Source organism: Lathamus discolor, chromosome 1 (genome assembly GCF_037157495.1).
Source record: "Lathamus discolor isolate bLatDis1 chromosome 1, bLatDis1.hap1, whole genome shotgun sequence".
Lineage (NCBI taxonomy): Eukaryota > Metazoa > Chordata > Aves > Psittaciformes > Psittacidae > Lathamus > Lathamus discolor.
In genome coordinates, this window is record NC_088884.1 from 70005142 (window position 1) to 70026407 (window position 21266).

At 49.2% G+C, this 21266-nt stretch overlaps 1 protein-coding gene across 2 annotated transcripts; it reads left to right on the top strand.

Moving 5' to 3' along the window:
• The first annotated feature begins 208 nt into the window (after nt 1-208).
• Nucleotides 209-20939, top strand: TMPRSS6 (transmembrane serine protease 6). 2 transcript variants are annotated; one of them, XM_065679038.1, is made up of 18 exons: nt 209-897; nt 2505-2661; nt 2839-2981; nt 3176-3243; nt 4423-4607; nt 7316-7357; nt 8354-8558; nt 8901-9037; nt 9576-9688; nt 10055-10164; nt 11162-11307; nt 12151-12249; nt 14209-14322; nt 14582-14698; nt 17121-17289; nt 18381-18652; nt 19257-19393; nt 19894-20939. In XM_065679038.1, the coding sequence occupies exons 2-18, from the start codon at nt 2505-2507 to the stop codon at nt 20050-20052; spliced, it is 2373 nt and encodes a 790-aa protein (XP_065535110.1). In that variant the 5' UTR covers nt 209-897; the 3' UTR covers nt 20053-20939. The 2 variants fall into 2 exon arrangements, with proteins under 2 accessions (XP_065535110.1, XP_065535112.1); XM_065679040.1 differs by lacking the exon at nt 209-897 and adding an exon at nt 947-998.
• Nucleotides 20940-21266: the final 327 nt, after the last annotated feature.

Here is a 21266-nt window from a genome sequence, read left to right on the forward strand (position 1 = left end):
ACTAAACCTGAAATAGTGGCAGAGCTGAAAACAGCTATCCCTGCCCAGCTGCCAAATAAGCCCAAATGAGCTCTGGCACAAAAAGAGCTCAGCCCCAGGTCAATGCCACTGGATGGAGCTCAGCCCCAAGTCGAGAGTTGCCCATGTGCACATTCTCTCCGCCCATTTATTGACAGAATAACTCTATTTACTCTGCTGTAGCTGGAGTGTGGTTCCTTTTTTGGACAACAAAGGGGCATGTACAGAGCTGCGGGGCTGTAAGTAGAAGGTGGTGCAGGTAAGGTAGGTGAGGAGGACCTGGGGCTAGAGGAAAGCAGGTGCTGCAGAGAGGATTGAGTGGCCATGCAACAGAGTGCAGGGAACCCAGTGTCTGGAGAGTGACCAGCAAGAAGAGCAAGAAGACAAGACATAGACAGGTTGGGACTGAGAGACACCGTGCTTTGCTTTCATCTGCATGACCACTGCAGTAACCGGACCCACTGCCTACTCTCGTCTTCCCTCCTTCAAGCAATCTACACCTGCCAGCCAGCATCTGCTCCATCCCTGTGCTGGGGAGCACACACCTTGTGCTTTGTCTCTCTCTCCAATGGGACCAAGGAGGGTAGCTAAGAAATACAGCAGTTGCTCAGCAACTCCTTGTCCTCTGAGGAAGACAACGTAAGCTATCTGCACCAGCCTCCTGGGTTGTTCTCCACTGCACAGCTGGAGGTGCTGCTACCCTGACTTGTTCCAGGCTCAGCCTGCAGATCTTATCCCTGCACAAACCTCCATTTCAGAGAAGAAAAAACCCATTGTACGGGGTGCACTGACCCATCGCAGCAGGACGGTGTAGGACAAAGGTCGAGCTGAAGGGATATGGCACCACATTATTGATCGCTGAGACAACCTTGAGCTTGGGTAAATAAATGTCATCCTCTCTCCCCCCTCTCCATGCGTGTGTGAGCTGGCTTGCATACGGGGTGTGGGCCAAGCCTCACAGATGGCAACAGGCTTCAAAGGTAGGTCTGCAGCTCCAGGGGAAACCCCAGTGCCTACCATCAAACCTTCTAACAAAGAGACTCTGCTGCTGCTGCTTCCTGCCTTCCTGCCCCTGCCCCTCTGTCTGCGGTTCTTTGCTTGTGCCTGCTGTTTCTGAAGGGATGCTGTGATAGCAGAGAACTGCCTTTGCTCTTCCGGACTGCCCAACTTGGTTCACTGGCGAAGAGATGCTCCCCAGGGGTTGCATAGAAGGGTGACCCATGAGAAGCAAGAGAGGGCAATCTCTGCTGGGCCTGTTTGTGCCATGTGCCTCTCTAGAAGGGTGTATTAAAGCAGTAGATTGTCTAAGTGCTGATGTTCACCAAGCTGGGTTTAATGTTTTGAAGTGAGCTACCTGGTGCTTGCTTTCTGTAAGCGTGTTTTCATGTTGCAAGGCAGCCTGGAGGGCTTGGGACTCAGTAACTGGGAAAGGCAAGGAGACTGAGGAGCCCACTCGCCCCTATCTTTGGAATGCTTCATAACACCCGCGCGGGCTAAAATGTGCATGAGGCAAACCATCTCTTCCCACATATATAGCAAGTCCCTCCCATTCACTCATCCACACCACTGGGCACAAAGGGGACTCACAGACATGTAGACAGGGCACAGGCATTTCCAAAAACCTCTGTGCCCTCCCACCTGGATGCTTCACACCGCTTTCCTCTCCAGACACAGAGACACAGAAAGCCTTTGGGGGCAGCCATGCACTCAGTGATGGCAGAGGAATGGAGAAGGAAGTTGGGTCAGACAACCAAGATTAATGTGGCTCCCTTCATCAATAGCATTTCCTACCCTCAGAGTCTGATGCAGACAGAAGGGGAGTGGTGGAGAGTAAGCAAAAGAAGCATCATGGGGGAGACAAGGGGCAAAGCAAGACAGAAGATGTGCCCTGGCACAAGCAGAGGGTGGTAGGGGGCTGAATGTTACTCAGGTTATCTCTCCTCACTAGCTAAACTAGCATGGGCTTAGCCCTGGACACACGGCCTGGTGGGAATGGCAAGGCTCACTTACTTTTAGAGACCGAGAGCAAAACAGCACAGCAGGCAAAGGGCAGGTTCTGCCTCCCAGGCTGTGGCTGTTTTGTGCAACTTCTGCGCACATCTGAGATCATAGATTTTCTATTGTAGTGATTTCTAGGTCAATAAAATACCAGTTTTAAAACTATTTCCAGCTTGGGAGGACAACACTTGTGTCTCTGGAGAAATTCATTATTGTACTCATTTCTGGTTTTGGCAGAAGAAAACCCCAGGGAATGCCTTTGAAAATTAAGAAATTACCAGGAGGCATAGACAGGACAGTGTCCTGGAAGCCTGTCTCCTGTGGAATTAGGAGTTTTACTCACATTTGCACTGAGCAAAGTCTTTGATGGCTGGCACACAGATCTCTTGGGGCTATAGAGAGGAGCACAGAAATGGCAGAGCACCTCTAGAGACAGATGTGAAGGGAAGCAGAAAACTCATCCTGACCATGGAATGCTGTGTCACTAGATGCCCCTGATGGAGGCCGAGGAACAAGAGGAAGATGCTAACTCCTTCTCAAAGGACAAGTGTGAGACTAACTCACGTGACTGCCTCCGCTACGTGCCCATTGGGATAACCTTCCTTCTGCTGGCTGGAGCTGCTGCAGCAACCTGGTATTTCCTAGGTAAAAATCCAACATGTTTTGTCCCCAAACACAAGGTGGATGGGCTGTAGACAACACAATGCCCACCCCCCAAAATGTGTTAGTGACTCTGGGTGATCTTTACAGACTTATACACATGGGTAAACCCCTCTCTCCTACGTATCAGCAGGATAATCCAGTAGTGTCTTCTGTTGACAGACTACAGACCATGGCACCTGGAACCGGCTATCCTGCAGTATTACTGTGGCAGCCTCCAGGTCCTCAATTGCCAGTACTCCCCGGACCTTGGGCAGGTGGAGTCCAGAGCCTTCTGGTTGGAGTCAGCTAAGCTCCAGAAGATGGTGAGGCCAATTTCATGACCAGAGCTGGCCCTGAGGCAGTTCAGTGAGTAGAAGGAGGAAGGGGTCAGGTACCCTCATCCAAGTGACAGACTTGGTGGGTCTCTACAGCAAGAGGGATGGAACATAGGGTTGTCCATAGGTCCTTTGCCACTGTAACATTGCACAATAGTTATCGGACGACATTCTCGTTACAGCTGAAGGAACTGATTCGTGCCACAGAGCTGGGTCGATATTACAACTCGAGCACAGTGTATGCCTTTGGGTGAGTAGCACCCACAGCATATTTGCTTGTCCGTGTGTGAAAAGCTTCCAGTCAATTCTACTCTGGTTTCATCAAAATCCGGCCATGACAAACTGCTGCAGTCCCTACCACGGGCTGTTGGCTAGGCTGGGCAGCCCAGATCCAGAATGATTCCAGCATGACAGAGCTGGGGATGTTTTGATGTTTATGTTCATCCGAGGTCATGACAAAAAGCCAAAACTGAGGAATTTTTCAGAGAAGCAAAAGTTCGAGAGAGGAAAAAAAAAAAATAAAAAATAAAGGCTTGGCATTCTCAGAATCTAAGCAGATGGAAATTAACTTTCTAATCCGAGAAAGTCATTTTGTGGCCTGATTCTAGGCACCAGAAGGGAGAGGCCAGAATGCACCATGGAAAAGGCATTCCAGCCAAGAAGCACGGTCCATGTGGGAATAGGATAACAGTGGAATTGGACAGATGTGGTACTACAGCTTTGTAGATCAAGAAAGCGGGAATAACTTCCAAACTGACATATATATTGCTTTTGATTTTTTTCCATGGAAAACTACTTCCCTGAATATGTCCTTCAGTTAAGGAAAATTGCAATTTTAATGAAGCTCCATTTTCAACTGAGGGAAGAAAAGTTTCACTCTCAATTCTTCCTCTAGCCTTTTACTGAACAAAGGTTTGCTCAATTTTCTCTGCCAGCTGCTTGAACAGAGCTTCCCCAGTCGTAGTCTCCTGCAGCTTGAGCCTGCCCAGCATTAATGGCTTGTGGTAAGGTACTGAGTCATAAATCATCCACTTGTCACCACTGGGATGTGACACAATCAAGTCTTGAGTACTTCTTTTCAGCTCCTGGTCAGTAGTAACCAAAGGTCATTTCTGCCTGAAATGAGACCAGTCATTAGAAGAGTCTTGATTAATTATCACATTAATTTGACCACCTACGGTCATCACTAAAGCCAGATGGCATAAAATGGCTTCCTCCCCCAAAGGAGTGAGCATTAACTAGCACCATGGACGTAGCAACTCTCCCATCCCACAGAGTGGTTCCTCTGGATCACAGCAGTGATCTGGAAGGTCAACACAGATAGGTCTGATTTGTGGAAAAGCAGCAGGGGGTTAATCTCTGGGGTTTTCCTCTCCAGTGATGCTGGAGAGGAAGACAGAAGGTATTTAACATGCTATTTCTCTGTTAGGGAGGGGGCTCTGACCTTCTTCTTCTGGTTTGCCCTCGAAATCCCTGAGAGTCAGCAGCAGGAGATGACTGCCGAGAGGGTAAATGCAGTGCTCCACCAGGAGCTCTCCACCAGCTTCAACAGCTCAGGCAGCCTGTCCTACCAGACAGAGTACACAGTCAACCCAGACTCACTGGTTCTGCTGGGTAAGTACCAGCTGCTCAGCTGCGGCCTGAGCAGTCAGAAATGCTCCAAGATTTATAAGTGCTGAAAGGAGGTTAGGAGAACAGGCCAGAGGCCACTACTGAAGGGGATAAGGAAAATGTGAGAATACGGAAGAAGTGAGGATCAGGAGATAGAATTACACACATTTCTTCCTGATAGAGAACTGAAGTTTGATTAAAAAAAACCCAAAACCCTAAAACATTCTTCCTTTGAAGGATTAAAGATTATTAGAGATACAGCTGACCATGACCAGCTAGGTAACTTTTTCTTCTCCCATCTGCTTTGGCTTCTGTGGAGTAAGATCTTACACAGATCACGACTTTGATCAGCTCAGCTCAAAAATAGCAAGCAATTAGGTTTCCTGCTTCCCTTTGGGAGATTATTCCAGGCTATTGATTGAGAAAAGAACAAAGGCAACATACCTGAGTCACCACTTGTTTTCCTCTGAGAAACAGTCTGAGACTTCATTTCTTGACATATAATATTATGGATTATTTCTTTTTGCCCACAGTGAAGATCACAGCCTCTTTAAAAAGCTACCCTTACAGAAGTTCTTTAAAGTGTTAAATAAAGGACTAGGGATGTGCCTATATTCAATGCATCCAAGCCCAATGGAATTTGTATTTGGTCTTTCTAATGAGACTTAACTTCTTAGTTTATCTGATTTATCTTAGAAAGCCCTAAACCTCACAGGTTTTAAAATATGTTGGTTTTCTTTTCTCCTCTTGGGACTCTCATTTCTAAGTTTATTCTTCATTACCAAGTCTTTTTCCCTATATATTTTATCTCATATTTTTCTCAGGTGAATCTTCTTTTAAATATCCCACTCTCATTTTCTGTAACTTTTCCCTCCATGTCTCAATTGTTTTATCTTGGGGGTAATTTTTTTGCTGTCCCCAAAGAAAATTTTATTTCCTCAAAATGACTTTAACTCCCTCATCCAGAGAGAGCATCATGTTAAGATCTTATTCTGGAGACACATTAGCATCTCATGAGGGCATGTCCTCCACAGTTACCATTAGTCACTTACTTCTACGTATTATTTGTTTCCAGCATACCAGACCTTACACTCAACCAATTTAAATTAACTTTCTTAAGAAAGGTATCATAAGTTATTATGCTAAATGCTTCCAAGTCAGCACATCTAGCATTTTCCCTTTATCTACTCACTTCATAATGTAACTAATAAACAAAGAAAAAATGATGGTGCCATTCTTTAAGTTGTTCCCATTTCCCTCTTATTTGCATCTTTTTCACTGTTTTATTCATTCAAGCAGACCACTCTTCTTTCTGTTTTGGTATTTACACACCAGTTGTAGCTTCTCTATCTCCTTCTGCTTTCTCTAGTCCTTTCCATCACCCCCTCAGGAGCACAGTCGAGCAACTAAGGCAAAACCCAGAAACTTCTTATACTGCTGGGCCAGCGTGACCTCAAGCCAGTGACTTAACCTCTGGCTTCATCTGCTCTGAAAAACTGGAGTGAAAAAGTAGCCAGCTAATAGCAAGCCATTAGCACTCCATTGCTCTCTGACAGACTCATTTGCTGACCTGCTTAAAAGTTAAGACACAGAGCTTCAAACCATTGACTAGCACAGGAACCTTTCCAACGTTTCATTTTTACTAACACCTCCACTTGTCCCAGGACACTGGCTTCCCCTTTCTCCCAAAGAGTTTCAGGGCTACCTTCTCCTTATAGGAACTCGGTCTTATTACCTTCAGATGAAAGAGTACTTAATATCAATTCAGTCTACGTCCTTCCCTACAGCACATGCATTTCTCTAGGAGCCTGCCTTATGCCGGCAGGACCATCTCTTCCAACACATCTGTTTTTGCTATGACAAATCTGCTTAGCTCTCCCCACAGAATTGCAAGCTCTGCTTAGGAACTACAAAAGACCAAAGCCCTGACCTAGGCAAACCCCCAACAGCAATTCTCACACCCAACTGACCTCATGGTGCCTTTTATTTTGGCAATTGTTCTCAGTAGCACCTGATCTCTGGCGGCTTCCAGTTCAGCTGGAAGGCTGGAGCAAAGCCCAGATCTCCTTAAAATGTTGTGCATCCTGTTTTGCATTGATTTGTAGTCCTTGTTGGTGGCTTTCTCTGCATCTCCCTTCTCCAGACGTGGCTTCTGTAAGGATGTCGAGTAGTTCATCAACCGGTGGTCATCAGATGGGACCTCCTTCCCCACCCTCAGTAGCTCACACACTTTTTAGTGAGGGTTATTTACACTGGGAGAGCAGGGGAGGGGAGGGAAGATGGTGAAGGCTCTGGGAAGTGGGGTTGTGCCCTGTGGTGTGGTTGGCAGAGAAGTAGGGTGGCTCCCTGGAGCAATGCCAGGGCATGCTTCCCCATGCTCCTGGGCAGAGGAAGAGGTCCTGGAACAGCGCAGAAAAATGGACAAGGGAAAATGGTAGAGAAGCCCATGGTAGGCTGGAAAGTATGGACTTTTGCTGTTGGGTTTGGGGCAGAGGCTGGAGAGATTTCTCAGAGAGATGGTTTGGAGAAGGCATGACCAAAACAGGTTCCTGAGAGCTGATGGAGAAGTACCTGGGGGATGGCACATACTGAAGCTGTGAGCAAGCCATTTACGCAGGAAGGAAGGGAGTCATCACCTGCCATGCTAGTATTCAGATGCTACCACATATATCTTTTTGTTTATCTTCCGTTATCTATTTTCTTTCTAACAGAATCCAGTGTGAAAGACATAGTAGTGCTGAAATCCACTCTGGGTAGGCTATCTTTTCCTTTCCTTTTGAGTTTGTGACTTTATGGGAGGGATTTTTGCAGGGCACAGAAAGCTTCTTGGCTTCTGGACTTGTAAATCTTGGGAACGGGAGATGAGAACAGTAGCAAGGGAGCACCAATGCTGCTGCTTGGTCGGATCCAAACTACATGAAGCAGCTACATGCTGGGCGGCTTTGAGAATCTTGACACCTCTGCCCCAGCAGCACACGACTGTGCAAAGATACCAGCTCCCAGCTGCAGTGCAGCCACCTTAGTCTTGTCCTAATGAATCCTAATGAATGAGTCCTAATGGATCCCATCAGATTGCTTGGGGTACTGGTACAACAGCGCTAATCCCAGACCCTATGGAATTCTGCTGAGTGGGGATTCTCTTGCGTGGCTCTGCACTGGATGTGTTGTCCATCATTCAGGGGTCTGTTGCCTTAGCAATGTTTGAAGATGTTTTCAGTAATTTCAGACAGTGTTGTAAGTGCTGTGGCTGGGAGCTTGCATCAGATATACTGTTAGAAACTCATCTTTAAGCTGACTTCTATTCAAAAATCCTGATATGGAAGCCTGGTGAAACCTGGAAACCAGGCGAGAAGGTTGTAAAGCAGTTGAGAATATGGGGGTGAGAGGAGAAAGAGGGGAAGAAGAAAATAGAGCTAGTAGAAGATAACTGCTCCGTGCTGATATTTAAAGCCTGCAGTACTACTAGCTTAACCAAGGAAGAGGGGTCAGTTTTTACAGAGAGAAACTGGAGCAACAGTAAAAAGGGACCGTTGCCATCAGAACATATGTAAAAGTAAACTGAGATCACTGGGATGAGTCAGCCTTACCCTGAAATAGGGCTCACTCACATTGATTTCCCAAGAGACAATACCATGTCTTAATTTCCCTTACCACTAAGGGTGGTAACCATTAACCACCACTAAGCCCCGCTTTGCCTCCACTTACATCACCTTGTGGTTTCAATCCCTCTGTCTTTCCCCTGGATTCAGGTTGCTACAGGTACAGCTATGTCCAGGAGGATGATGTCCTAAGGCTGGAGGGCCCTGACTACCTAGCCTCCAGTTGTCTTTGGCACCTCCATAGCCTCAAGGGCTACATGATCAAGCTGCGGCTGGAGTGGACTCTGACGGACTGCAGGGACCGCCTGGCTATGTACAACGCAGCCGGGCCCCTGGAGAAACACCTCATCACCTCGTAGGTAGCTCCTGAGCAAGGCAAGCACGGTGGGGAAGCCGGGCAGGATGGCGCGACACACCACAGCAGGGGAAGGTGTTAGACTGCATCAGAGGAAATTCTCTTTGATGCAGAACCTGTGTCTTGCTGATGAGCCAAAGTCACTGATGTGGGATATCACAGAGCCAGCCATGCAGTCTGAGAGACTACAACAGCACGAGCTGTCTATCTGCTGGCCCGTTGTTTGACTCAGTGCCTCACAGCAGGCATGTGCTGCGGATAACACAGACCTCCATTGTCTCTTTCTCATCCTTCTTGTTTGTTGTTTGCTTCACTCCTAACTTTTTACCTCTTTCCCCTGAGGATCTATGGCTGCAGCAGGCAGGAGCCCATTGTGGAAGTCCTTTCATCTGGCCCTGTCATGTCCATTGTGTGGAAGAAAGCCATGTACAGCTACTATGACCCTTTCATCCTCTCAGCGCAGGCAGTGCCCCTCAAAGGTGAGGAAGGAGGCCATAGATATAGAAAGAACACAGGTTAATTCCTGCATCACAGCTCCTAGAGGTGCTCCATCCTCATTAGGGTCAAAACTCACTCTATATTGCAAGGGTAAAACTGGTCAGTAAAAAGGTTAGATGTTATTCCCTCACCTGTACTCACACATTCACATCTGGCTCAAGTCTTTACAGGTCTGGCAAGCAGAGCCCAAGTGATTGTGATACAAGAAGGCCAAGTTCTCATGCATGGACAAACCAGATGTGGCCTGGACATCACATCCACATGCACTTGCAGATAAATGTCAATATGAGTCTAAAGCAGCAATTTACATTACCATTACCCTCTCTGGACAGGAGAAGGAGGCTAGAAGTCTTACCAGGTAGAAATGGCCCCTTGCAGGGGGATTGAAGTGGAAGATCCCAGTCACCTTTAGCATTAAGCCTTAGAGCCCTTTTTCTCCTACAGTGGGATGAGTATACAGCATCCCCAGGCTGAGGTTGAGCTGACAGGTAGCAGGGTTTTGAATGTCTGTATTTACAGCCTGTGAAGTGAACATAACCCTGCGGGAGAGCCTGGAGCTGCAGGGGAAGATCGGCACCCCACACTACCCCAGTTACTACTCACCCAACACACAGTGTACCTGGCACATGACGGTAAGAGCCAGCTCCCACAAGAGCATACATCCCACCCCTTGAAACCCATGCCCACATTCAGGGGGATAAGGCGTACAGCTGGTGCTCTCGGTCAGATCTCCATGAGAAGCAAGCCGCGGGTGGCATCCTGCCTATCCCCCACATAATGTGTGTTTCTGAAGGGAAAGGAATCTAATATTGGCCCAATCAGCAGAGCTACCCTGGGCTGCAGCACAGCCCCAGTTTAGAGGGTGCTCCCTTCTGGCCTGCAATGTGTGTATTGACAGCTTTCCCCTTCACATCTACCCTGCTCGCTTCTGTCCTATGGAGTGAGCCGCAGCACTCACAGGAGCCATCGACAATCTGCTCTGGACCCCTTTCCTGCAGGTCCCATCCCTCGACTATGGGGTCACCTTGTGGTTCGATGCCTACTCGCTCAGCAGACAGAAGCACGACCTGCCCTGTACCCAAGGCCAGTGGATAATTCAGAACAGAAGGTATGTCATGGGGTCCTAGTTTAATCCACCTGGGAATAAACTGGGATTAAACCTCTGCCGGTTCCCTGCTCACTTCAGCCACCACGTCTGAGGAAGGACAGGCTATCGCCACACTCAGTGGCTGCTGTTCATGCTGCTGCCTCTTGCTTTTCTAGTTCTTTTTCAGCCTCTCTCATTCACAGGCTCCCCTGTGAGCACATTTGTTGCAGAATTGCTTCAAGTTACCAGCCTGTCTTCTCTGACTTGCTGTTTGCATCAGGCTTTCTAGTTTTCTCCCATGTGTAACCTTGGTGTCCTCCCACATCTCCTGTGTTTGCAAATCTGCCTGTCACCACCTCTGCAGTATTATCTGTGTGCCACTGCCTTCCACCCACCTCCGTACAGACCTTCTGCCTAGCTCCATATCCTCCCGCTTTGGCTGCAGCTGCTTTCCCCTGCAGGACTTCCCAAAATTAGCACCCATACATAGATGGGGGCTCTGTCACCAACGAGAGCTGCTGCATCCCCATCTCCCCAGAGCAGGCTTGGAGATGGATGGACCCATGGCTTTTGTTTTTCTCCTACATACTGCAAAATTGCTTCTTTTTCCCTCTAAAACTTCCCTGTCTCATTAACTTCCTCTGTACTCCTTCTGTGGGGGTAACTTCTTTTCCTCTCAAGTGTCTTACCCAGAAGCAATGTTCACCTGCTTTAGGATTTCCACTTTTTCTCTCCCTGCCTTCCTCTCTTAAACTGTCAGCACCACAGTTACACCGACATGTTTTTTTCAGGAAGATAAATGCAAGGAATTAATTGCCTTCTGTGGTCTGAATTCAGCTCAGAAAGTGGGAAATGTCCAAAGACAGGGTTGCTCTGGACTCTGGATCTCATGCCATAATTGAAGGCATTTTCCCCATACACAGCCTGTGAGGCCCCCTTCCCACCCCAGCCCCACTGAGCCCACTTGATTGTCTTCTTCCTCTCTGCCTGAAGCATCCTGCTTGTGTTTGCTCCCCAGGTTGTGTGGTCTGCGGACCCTGCAAGCCTACGCTGAGCGGATCTCAGTCACATCCTCTGCTGATATCACCATCACCTTCACCTCACAGATCTCCTTAACTGGCCCCGGCGTACAGGCAGCTTACAGCCTCTACAACCAATCTGACCGTAAGTTCAGGCTCCTGCCTGCTCCTCAGTGGGATGGTGACTACCAGCTGCCCCTGTGCAATTGGCTTGTGTTAGGATAAACACCAGGCACATCCCATGAGACCTAGATGCCATCAGCACTTCATGCACATGCTCACAAATGTGCACACACTCATCTCCCAAAGAGAAGAGGCATTTATGTGCAAAGCTGTTTCTGCACATGTGGCCCTGCCTCATGCTGCAGAGCATCCATATGCCAAAACCCAAGGTCGGAGAGTTGACTACAGCCTCACTCCAGTGCCCACATCATGGACTGGCCTTGGGAATTCAGTGAGAGACCAGCTTGAAGTGGCTTTTATTTCAGTTATAAAAGCTCTTAGAGAGAGCTGTTTCCCTCTCACCTTGGAATCTGTGCAAGTGAGAGACAAATAAAACCACACACAAATACATGTACGTATATGCAAATGCACGCCCACAGTCTGTCTTTCCAAGGTTTCTCCATCTCCCTCCTAAAGGGTGCCTGTAACACATACCAGTGCCTGTATATGCACATGTCTAACACAAACCAAGTTTTAATAACAACCCCAAGGGAACTGTTTCAGCTTTCCCACAGCATTCAAAAGTCAGAGGTACAGCACCCCAAGAGGGTGGTTGTCCTGGCTCTTGCCCATTGGTTCACCGGGAAGCAGGGACAGGGCCCTCCCTCTCCTGGTGTATAGCCTGGCTCTGTTTGCCCTTGTTCAGAGCAGATGATGCGACACACCTGTGGTCAGGGGGTGTGCAGCCCCATTTTCAAGCCACAGCACTCTGCTGCAAGGAAGTTTCCAGTCACTGAGGACTAACTACTCTCTGGCGGTTTCACAGCCTGTCCTGGGGAGTTCCTGTGTTCTGTGAATGGTCTGTGTGTCCCAGCCTGTGATGGGATCAAGGATTGCCCCAATGGGCTGGATGAGAGAAACTGTGGTGAGTGATTTCTTCTCCCCGACAGTCCCTGCTCTCAGCAGGACACAGCCCCTTGCTGCTCCAATGGCAGACAGAGATGGGAAGGATTCATTTAATCTAAGTACGGCCTTGTACCTCCCCTCCAGGAGCTTCAACCTCTGCATCCTTAAAAGTCTCAACCCACTGCTGTACGCCCTCAGGCTGCTCAGGAAGGAGCAGCAACGTTTCTTGCTCCTGTGTACAGCACAGTCTTACTGGGAGAAATCCCTAGTGTCCGTCCACTAAGTGCTCCAAGCAGCCTGAAAGAAGCGGAGGCTGTCCCTCACTTTGTCCTGCTCACCCCCTCTTCCCCAGCTCCGGCAATCAACCTCAGCCCTGGCCGACAGCCCCCTCTGCTGTCACAGAACTCAGCATCCCCTTTCAGCCCTCACATCCTGCCCACATCTCCCCCAGCCCACTCACTGCCCCCTTTCCCCCCCAGCCACTTGATCTGTACAGATCCTCAGCCGTATATTGCACCCCAGGTTGAGAGCATCTAAGTCCTCAATCAGCCGTCAGTTCTTCATGACAACAGCAGTTAGTAGTGATGCAGACACCATCGCCGGCATAACAGGACTCTTGCAAAGCCCCATTCTCATAGGAACAGCTATTCAGGCTCATGCATGGCACCTAATTCATCTATTCTCTCATCTCTGGTGTAAGTGGGGGGTTCATCACACTGCTGCCACCACTTAGTTTTCATTAGCTGTCCCCTACAGCTGTTTTTCTCAGCTAGGAAGATCCCTGAACCACTGGAGACAGTGGCCAATTATGAAAGATTCAGAGGAAAGTATAGAAATGTCTAAAGTGAAGGGAAGGAGAAATCTTCCTCACTGAAGTTTTCATTCAGCGCTGGAAACCTGAGAGCTCTCACAGGATCACTGAGGTTGGGTGGTCCTGCTGACAGTGCACACTGTCCCATCATCTAGCTGTCAGAGCTTTCTTGCTTCCCTCATGCAGACACGAATACATATACACCCTTATGAATATCTAATCCTTTCTTGGATCTTGGCCCCAGGCATTTCTTGTGTCATTCAGTTCCAAGTTCAGACAAGACTGAAGAAAAGTGTATTTGTTTCTCAGTGTTTTCAAACATCCTTTCATATTTGAAAAAGAAAATAGAAGCATCACGATTTCCTTCCTTTCTTACACTCCTGCCACTGTCGCATCTGTTTACTCACTCCATGTCTATATGGAAATGTCCCTGTCTTTTAAAATCAGTCTTCACGTTGTCTCAGACCTTCATGCACCTTTCATCATTGGAAGCCTCATGCTAACTACTGAAGAAATTATAGTCATTGCAATAGGAAAATGCCCTGGAGGTACTGGCCCAGCATGTTTGCTGTTGAATAGAGATGCACACTAACACTTGGCAAGCTCCTGCTATAGAAATCTATAACCAGAAGTCAGACTCTGTGATGGGTGGGCACCTGAAGGCTATCTCCATCCATGCTGTTGGAGCTCATGAGCACTGAGAGCAGGACTCACCTACCAGAGACTGAGGGGAGCAGCTGGTCTGCAGGGGAAGGTGACCCATGAGCTGAGGGTGTCAGCAAGGCAGGAGGAACAGTGAGCTCACCACCAGGATGCAGTCATACAGAAACAGAACAAGGCGAGTGGACCAGGTCTGGTGCTGGCCACCTGGGGTCAACCAACAGTCCAATGACCTCAAGGCAAGTCCATAGTGATGAGGCATGTCTGAGTACAAGCCAAGAACTCATGGATATTAAGTGCGTAAGACAGGGTGCAGACATACCTACAACATAGAACAGGCAAAGACCACAAAACTGCACTATACGAGAGCTGGTCTTAATCACACCTTATGTATGAGGTGGGGAAAGAGGTTGCAGAGCCTACCAGTGGATGTAGGACCCTAGCCTCATACATGACACCTTCTCTTGCATGGCTAATTCCCAGGTGCTTCCCTCCCTTCCCTTGCAGTGTGCCCTGCAAAGTTCCAGTGTCGTGAAGACAGCTCTTGCATCGAGTTCAGCAAGGTCTGCAACCTGCAGATGGACTGTGCCAACGGGAGTGATGAGGAGCAGTGCAGTGGAGGTAGGGAGGGGACAAATACCTTCCCCTGTGCTCAACCCAGGACTGTCAGTAATGTGCTTCCCTCTTGTGAGGTAAAGGCCCCAGCGGGGGGTTAACGTGCCCGACCTGATCACTATGTTTGCTCTGATTGTAGCTGACCAAGCTTGCTCAGGACATGCCCTGTCATCATTTACAGAGCTCCCCAAAGCTCTCTGTTGCCTTCCCCCACCCACAAAGGACTTCAGGCTGCGCCTACAACCTGAGCCCTCTCTCTTTGCAGGGGTCCCCTGCGGTCCCTTCACCTACCGCTGTGAGGATGGGACCTGTGTGAAGAAACCCAACCCCGTGTGTGACACCACTGCAGACTGCAAGGACCTGTCCGATGAGAAGAGCTGTGGTGAGGAAATGATATAAAGAAGGCAGAGGTGCTGAATGCCTTCTTTGCCTCTGTCTTTACTCCTGCAGACTCTCCCCGAGGGCCCCGGATTTCTATAGCCCCAGAAGGAGTCAGGACAAAGGAGGAGTTTGCTTTGGTAGATGAGGATTGGGTTAGGGATCAGCTATGCAATCTGGACATCTGTAAATCGATGGGTCCGGATGGAATGCACCCACGGGTGCTGAGGGAGCTGGCGGAGGTCATTGCTAGGCCACTTTCCATCATCTTTGGTAAGTCGTGGGAAACGGGCGAGGTGCCTGAGGATTGGCGGATGGCAAAGGTCACACCAGTCTATAAGAAGGGCAAGAAGGAGGACCCGGGTAATTATAGACCGGTCAGCCTTACCTCCATCCCTGGAAAGGTGATGGAACAACTTATTCTTGACTCCATCACTAGGCATATCAAGGATGAGGGGGTCATTAAGAACAGCCAACATGGTTTTATGAGGGGGAAGTCATGTATGACCAACCTTATAGCCTTCTATGAGGAAGTGACTAGGTGGAGGGATGATGGTAGAGCGGTAGATGTAGTTTTTCTTGATTTCAGTAAGGCATTTGATACTGTCTCCCACAGCATCCTCATAGATAAGCTAAGGAAGTGTGGGCTTGACGATCAAGTAGTGAGGTGGATCGAGAACTGGTTGAAAGGAAGAAGGCAGAGAGTTGTGGTCAATGGCGCAGAATCTAGCTGGAGGTCTGTGACTAGTGGAGTTCCTCAGGGGTCGGTGCTGGGACCGGTGCTGTTTAATATTTTCATCAATGACCTGGATGAGGGAACTGAGTGCACCCTCAGCAAGTTTGCTGATGACACAAAACTGGGAGGAGTGGCTGACACACCAGAGGACTGTGCTGCCATTCAGCGAGACCTGGACAGGCTGGAGAGTTGGGCGGGGAGAAACTTGATGAAATTTAACAAGGGCAAGTGTAGAGTCTTGCATCTGGGGAAGAACAACCCCATGTACCAGTACAGGTTGGGGGTTGACCTGCTGGAAAGTAGTGAAGGGGAAAGGGACCTGGGGGTCCTGGTGTATAGGAGGATGACCATGAGCCAGCAATGTGCTCTTGTGGCCAAGAAGGCAAATGGCATCTTAGGGTGCATTAGAAAGGGAGTGGTTAGTAGGTCAAGAGAGGTTCTCCTCCCCCTCTACTCAGCCTTGGTGAGGCCGCATCTGGAATATTGCGTCCAGTTCTGGGCCCCTCTGTTCAAGAAGGACAGGGAATTGCTTGAAGGAGTCCAGCGCAGAGCCACAAAGATGATTAAGGGAGTGGAACATCTCCCTTATGAGGAGAGGCTGAGGGAGCTGGGTCTCTTTAGCTTGCAAAAGAGGAGACTGAGGGGTGACCTCATCAATGTTTACAAATATGTGAAGGGTAGGTGTCAGGATGATGGAGCTAGGCTTTTTTCAGTGATATCCAGTGATAGGACAAGGGGCAATGGGTGTAAACTGGAACATAGGAAGTTCCACGTTAACATCAGGAAGAACTTCTTTACTGTAAGAGTGACAGAGCACTGGAACAGGTTGCCCAGGGGGGTTGTGGAGTCTCCTACACTGGAGATATTCAAGGCCCGCCTGGACAAGTTCCTGTGTGATGTACTGTAGGTTACCCTGCTCTTGCAGGGGGGTTGGACTAGATGATCTTTTTAGGTCCCTTCCAACCCTTGGGATTCTGTGATTCTGTGATTCTGTGAATGATCAGTCATATATGTGCCAGGCAGGTTTGGGGTGCCACAGAGCCCCCTTTTCCTCACCACCATCAGCACCCACCCTCCTTTTTTCCACTACCTTCTCCCTACCCCAGCCCCATGGCAACAGTGCCGGTTCTCCAACCTGCAGCAAGGAGCCAGCTCTCTGTGCTGAGTCGTGAACAGGCATTTTCCTCTTTGGGCTGCTGCTCCCCATCTCCTTCAAGCAGAGGCAGCAGGCCAGACAGACATGCCTCACATGCCAGGTCCTACCCACAGGCTGCCTGTTGGACCATGATGCTGGCTTTTGTGAAGTAATGTCATCCTACAAGGCTCCATCCAGGGAAATCACCCATGACTGCATGGCCACTTATGTTTTCATTTCCCTACTTGTTTTATCCAGAGCCTTGGTGGGAGGTGGAGTGACTGTGAGGGTTCCCCAGCAGCACAGCAGGTAGCACAGACAAGGTGCTGCCCCAAAGACTTCCCCAGGCTAAGGTTGTGCAGGCATCAATGGGGGCACATGCAGGGCAGAGTGCTCCTTAGACCTGTCCTGCACAGTACATAAAGCATCTGCTTGCTGGGCAAGGCAAGGGATTAGAGGTCAAATAAGCAGGATTTAAGTTGGAAAGGAAGGGCAGGCACAGTATATCATGTTCCCTTCCTCCCCTAAGTACCTGCTGCATCTGCTCTTCCTCAGACTGCGGGATCCAAGCCCCCTTCAGCAGGATCGTGGGGGGTGAGAATTCCGTGGAAGGGGAATGGCCATGGCAGGCCAGCCTGCAAGTTCGGGGGCGCCACATCTGCGGGGGAACACTTGTTGCTGATCGCTGGGTGGTCTCGGCCGCGCACTGCTTCCAGGATGAGAGGTAAACGGAGAGGAGAGGGTGCCAGGAGGGAGAAGGGCTTGCATTGCTTTCCATGTCATGGGAGGATCCTCCTGGCTTGGAGCTGGAGAAAGGGGTATGGGTAAACACACTAGTGTTTGGATGTGCATCAGGGAAAAAGGGGCAGTGCTGGATTCACAGAGAGGCTTTGGGAGGGCAATGGTAGTGGAAAACACTTCACAGTTCCACCTTTGCTTTGGCTCTGGCTTTTCCCCATGCTGTCACAACCATGGAGGCTTCAGCATGTGCTAGGATGGGTCCAGGATAGCATTACGTGTGGAGAACGCTGTTTGGGTCCCATGTTGCCACCTTCAGTATGGTGACACCAGCCTTGGTAGGCCTGGGGCTGTGCTGCAGTCACACTTCTCACCTCACCCTCCTCCTGCCACGCTCCTACCTGTGTCCTACAACCCTTCAAGAAAGCCCGCCAGCACTGGGAGCAGGGCTTTCAAGTGGCCCTCGAAGGCTGAATTGGCCATTTTGGAGTGTCCCAATGCAGGATGGGTGGGAGCTAGCACAGCCCTGTTAGATAGCTGTACTGTTCTCCAAGTATCACCTTGTTAGGCTGTTCCTGGCTTTAGCCCCTGTTCCTGTAAAGGCCTGTCATGCCTTTTAATACCCTCGCTCCTGAGCTGCTTTTCTCACTTCACTCCCTCTTAGAAATCTCTGAGAGTTTGCTCCCCTTCTTCATCTCTCCTCCTTGCAGCTTTGCTTCACCCACTCAGCCCTTGCTCTCTTCCCTATCACAGTCACTTGCACATGACCAGCCCCACTTGCTTGCCTAACCTATATACACATTTTAGCCTGCTTTGTGAAGGAAAATAAGCAAATGTCAAGTTTCCCATGTGAATGAGCATCTGCCCAAAGTTGGTCCCACTGTACGGGCATGCCAAGGCATCAAAAAATGTCCCACCTAGTTTCTTCATATCAGTGGCCAAATAAAAAAGAGGCCCCTCTGAGGAACAAGTTCATCCATATCAGATACTCCTCAAAAGACTGCAACAGAAGTCTCCAGACTCTGCCCATCCTTCTCTGCCCCTGTGATGAGTTATCTTCTCTGCTGCATCCCACAGGCTGGCCTCTGCCTCCATCTGGACAGTTTACCTGGGGAAATACTTGCAAAATGCCACCAGCCACACCGAGGTGTCCTTCAAGGTGATCCGCCTCTTCCTCCACCCTTACTACGAGGAGGACAGCCATGATTACGATGTGGCCCTGCTCCAGCTGGACCATCCTGTCATCATCTCACCCTTAATCCAGCCAATCTGCTTGCCTGCTCCTTCTCACCTCTTTGAGCCTGGCCTTCACTGCTGGATCACTGGCTGGGGAGCCCTCAAGGAAGGCGGTAGGTGCAAGGTCTTTGCTGGTGGCCTGCTGTAGCAGAACAAAGGCAGAAACATAGGTTTAGATGCGAGGTACGTAGAATAGGCTTCTGTTTACCCCAAAGCACTATGCCTCCTTCACCCCCTTTGATTCTGGGTCACAGGCTGGCTAAAGCTACCTACTGAGTACCTGAAACCTCATTCAGAGAGGACAGCATGAGAGTGTGGTAATCTATATGGGGACAGCATGCGTTCTTTAATCCAAAGACTAGAATGGTCCTTCAGGAATTAGGGGTCTGTGTAGTGCCTACTCAGCCATGATCACAGCAGGGAGCAGCCCCAATCTCTAAACCCAACCCCACGTTTACATAGACAGTTGCTTACAGCAACCTTTTCTCCATGTCAAACACCCTCGAACCTGGATCCCCTCCGCCACACCTGTACTATTAAATTCAATGGGAGCAGACCAGTGCCCTGCTGAAAGTTAGACTGTGATGCCAGTGCAAAGCAGAATAGAAATGGCAGCTCTCAGCATGCAGTGGGATGGGCATGGGCTGGGGATCACAGTAAATGGTGGGAAGATCCACCACTGCTCACCTGCACTATTTTTGGTGCTGTACCCCTCAGGGCACATCAGTAATGTTCTGCAGAAGGTGGACGTGCAGCTCATCCAGCAGGACATCTGCAGCGAGGCCTATCACTACGTGATTTCACCCAGGATGCTGTGTGCTGGGTACCACAAGGGCAACAAAGATGCCTGCCAGGTGACAGAGGAATTGTGGGATCAGGGTTGACTACCGGAGGTGGGGTGTGTTCTGAGTCTCCCAGATGCACACCATAGCCTGAAATAAGGGTGAAAAGACTGTAAAATACCTGATTCTCCCAACATTTCCTTTGATCTAAGTTTCCATCAATAGTTCTTGGGACCACTTCCTCCCAGCATCTTTGCCTTAGACAGGATTCAATTACACTTAAACTTCTCCTTTTCTTATTTCAGCCCATTCTCCACTCTTGAGCTCACACTTCCAGGTCATGTGATTACATCAATCTTTTACCTCTTCAGCCTCTTTAGCACTTGTCACACACATTAAGCTGTGTGTTCCTTCATTACTATTGATTGCAAGGAATTCCTCTGTCTCCCATCCCTCCAGGTATCCAGTTAAATTCCACCAGCTTTCTTCCTCTCCATATGTTTGGAAATGCCACACAGAGCAGCAAGAAACAATGGATCACCATTACTCCATTTTCCTTTCCATTTCTCTAGGGTGATTCTGGAGGTCCGCTGGCCTGCAAGGAACCCAGTGGCAGGTGGTTTCTGGCTGGTTTGGTCAGCTGGGGAATGGGATGCGCACGTCCAAATCACTACGGAGTCTACACCAGGATCACCCAAGTGCTGGCCTGGATGAACCAAACCATGAGCTGAGAAAAGTGCATCTCTGCCTTCTCCCCATGAGACCTACACCCACACGGCACTCATTCCTGGTCTTGCTCACTTGCCTCTCAGAGAAGGAAAGTTTCTATGTAGGATGTTGTCAGATCCAGGATGGTGCTGTGGGAGTTGTGGAGAAAAGTAGGCAAACCTTCTTCCCTCTCAGTGATTCCCAGGGAGCATCCCAAGGTGTTTTTAAGCCATCCATCCAAGAGTTGGGGGAGGGAGAGGGTGGTGGTGGTGACACGACACACAGCAGTGGTCCCAAGTTGATGGAATAAGGGGAGTTGAACTTTCCATGAACCATGTGATCCAGCTGCAATCTTATGCTGGAACATTTGCTGAAAGAAAAATGTGACTGATGTAGTTAGAGATTCCAGTAACTGTGAAATCAATCTGCCTCCCTCTTCCTTCCTGCTGCTCATCCTTCTTCCCCCTTCCCCTCCCATCACTCCTCCTCTTCCATCTCCCTAATTGCTTCTTTTCTTAGCCTGCGCGTGCTGCTCAGCGAGCTGCTCAGCTCAACCAGGCAGCTCTTCACATCTCGCTGACTCCCAGGCATGAGTCCAGCATCACACCCCCAGGCACGTGTCCTGCCTCCCTGCTGGAGCAGCATCCAGCCTCTTCTGCTGTGCTTTCCCCAGGGAAATGCCCATCAGAGCAGTCTCCCATCCCCTTCCCTCTGCCCTTCTAAATACCTTTAATGTGAGAGCGCCTCAACCGCTTCCATCTCCTAACTCAAGAGGATCAGGAAGTGAAGGAGAAGACTTCAGTGCTGAAACAGTAACTGCTATGGGTTTGTGTTTTTTACTGAAGATATATATATGTGTGTGTGTATTGACAATGGGCCACTCTCTGAATTTAGAAATAAAAATAATTTGAGGGGTTTTGCGCTCTAGTTTGCATTACTGTGTTAAAAATTATCTTGGGGGTTGTATCTTTTTGACCAAACTCCAATCCTGGCGCTGGGAACTGGCAAAAATTTCCACACCCTTATGCTGCCTTCTCAGCTATCCCCCAGGCACAGTGGGGTCTAGCTAGATAGATGGAGGGTCCTCACTTAATGTTATGATTTAGGGTTGCAGATACCAGTAATACCCAGTTGACTGCAGTGGAGATGCAGCAGCAATGCAGTGGGAAGTACCTCCAGACCCCAGAAGATAGGCGCAGCAAAAGCAGCTTCTGGTGGCTCCAGGTGATGAATCCAA

Excerpts from the sequence above, each read along its gene's own strand:
- TMPRSS6 (XM_065679038.1), top strand. The coding sequence starts at position 2,505 with ATGCCCCTGATGGAGGCCGAGGAACAAGAGGAAGATGCTAACTCCTTC. Across the intron at positions 2,982-3,175 it reads CAGCTAAGCTCCAGAAGATG|CTGAAGGAACTGATTCGTGC; the intron begins GTGAGGCCAATT and ends TTCTCGTTACAG. Across the intron at positions 17,290-18,380 it reads CACTGCTTCCAGGATGAGAG|GCTGGCCTCTGCCTCCATCT; the intron begins GTAAACGGAGAG and ends TGCATCCCACAG.